The following is a 2,065-nucleotide window of genomic DNA, read 5'->3' as shown; positions in this document are numbered from 1 at the left end:
GCACCTGGCACTGGCCACCACTGGCAGACAGGACACTGGGCTAGTTGGATCCTTGGTCTGACCCAGCATGGCCGTTCTTATGTTCTTATATTCCCAGAGGTCCAGTTATCAGTAATTAGAACGGTGGCAAACCAATCAGTTCTACACTGCCCGATTCCCCAGATTGTCGCACTGACACAGCACAGTAAGGTCAGGAAAGGGTCTAATGTCTTTCTGACTATCCAATCAGTGATTCACTGAAGAGAACACAGCACCACATCACCAGCCAGCTCTGCACAGAGCTCGAACTGAGAGCCAGAGCACCAGGAGAAAACTTTAAGTCCCTTTATGAGTAAAGAGCTGGAACAGCCTGCCCCGGATCTGTTTGGTCCTCACCCCATAGATGATGGGGTTTAGCATGGGAGGCACCAGGATGTACACGTTGGCCATGAGAACATGGAAATGCAGGGGCACATTGTGTCCATACCGGTGCGTGATGGTGGAGAAGAGACCTGGGATGTAAAAGGCTAAGATGGCACAGAGGTGGGAGCTGCAGGTCCCCAAAGCCTTGAGCCGGGCATCCTTTGTGGGGAGGCTGAAGATGGCCTTGAGGATCTGGGTGTAGGACACAGCAATAAAAATCATATCCAGACCCCTCACACCGAATACCACAAAGAGGCCGTAGTAACTACTGATGAGGGTGTCGGCGCAGGCCAGCTTCACCACGGCTATATGCTCGCAGTGCGTGTGGGGGATGATGTTGGTTCTGCAATATGGCCACTGCCTCACCAGGAAGGGATAGGGCAGTATGAGGATGCTGCCACGCAGCACCACGGCCAGGCCTATCTTGGCAACCATGGAGTTTGTCAGGAGGGTGGAATGTCTCAGGGGATGGCAGATGGCCACGTAGCGATCAAAAGCCATGGCCACAAAGTTCCCAGACTCCATCACTAAAAAGCAGTGAATGAAGTACAGCTGGGAGAGGCAGGCACTGAAATCGATCTCCCTGGAATTGAACCAGTAGATACTCAGTGTTTTGGGCAGGGTAGATGTAGACAGGACCAGGTCGGTGATGGCCAGCATGCAGAGGAAATAGTACATGGGCTCATGGAGGCTTGGTTCTGTCTTCACGATGAACAGGATGATGAAGTTCCCCAAGATGGCTATGACGTACATGGCACAGAAGGGGATGGAGATCCATACGTGGGCCGCCTCCAGGCCAGGAATGCCCAGCAGGATGAAGGTGGAGGGGTTGGTGAAGTCGGTTTTGTTGGAATCTGACATGTAGTAGGGAAGAAGTTGTTCAACTCTGAGTTGTTCCCAGGGTGATGGTCGCAGTAGAAAAGCCTGGATGGAGATACAATGTTAATATGAGCCACTACATGCACTACTGGATACTATTCTCATGAGTGAAGCCGCTTGGTTGTTCGTCACACACATTTTCATTTTTCAGAGAAATGAATTATGAAGTGACCCTACTAATGCCAGTTGCATATTTGATGGTCCTCCATGCACCAATAATTTCTACACATCGTGGTCTGGGAAATCTTAATAGGGACCAGCAGGAAACATAAGTGTGGATACTGGTTATCCCTCATTGTTCCTTAATGCAATGAAAGCCAGGCTAGGGAGTCCATGCTATTCCCCAGGCACCTGGTTGCTCAAAATTTGAAAGTGTAAAAAAAAAAACCACACAAAAAACAAAGCTTTGCCAGTCCATGTGCCAGGGGGAAACATTCCAGCTAGAATCACCTCAGGGAAAATAACTGGGGGTCACCGATAACTGTTCCATGGAAACACCTGCTGATTCACAGTAGTGGCCAAAACAAAGTTAATGTTCAGATGCCTAAGGAATGGGGTGGAGAACAACCTGGTCTGGAAACACACTCACTTTTGATCACCCAGTCTCTATAAAAGATATAGCAGATGGAAAGCAGATTTCTCAGGCAGGCTGTGAGAATGGGGGAGGCTGCCATATGCAGGCAGACTGAAAAGTCTGGGACTGTTTAGTTTAGAGAAGCCACAAAGAAGGGGGCTTATGATAGAGGAGAACAAAATAACAGAATAGAACTGATTACATTCAAAT

General features: G+C 49.0%; 1 protein-coding gene across 1 annotated transcript; it reads right to left on the bottom strand.

Annotated features, from left to right (window-relative positions):
- Positions 1-315: 315 nt before the first annotated feature.
- Positions 316-1,263, bottom strand: LOC123354507 (olfactory receptor 52R1-like). The gene has a single exon (XM_044996627.1). It carries the CDS (start codon positions 1,261-1,263, stop codon positions 316-318), a length of 948 nt encoding a protein of 315 aa, XP_044852562.1.
- Positions 1,264-2,065: the final 802 nt, after the last annotated feature.

The sequence above is a fragment of the Mauremys mutica genome, chromosome 1, assembly GCF_020497125.1.
Source record: "Mauremys mutica isolate MM-2020 ecotype Southern chromosome 1, ASM2049712v1, whole genome shotgun sequence".
NCBI lineage: Eukaryota > Metazoa > Chordata > Testudines > Geoemydidae > Mauremys > Mauremys mutica.
Note: the sequence above shows the minus strand (reverse complement) of the source record. Positions and strands in the feature narration are given on the sequence as shown.

Coding starts and splice junctions, on each gene's coding strand:
- LOC123354507 (XM_044996627.1), bottom strand. CDS start 1,263: ATGTCAGATTCCAACAAAACCGACTTCACCAACCCCTCCACCTTCATC.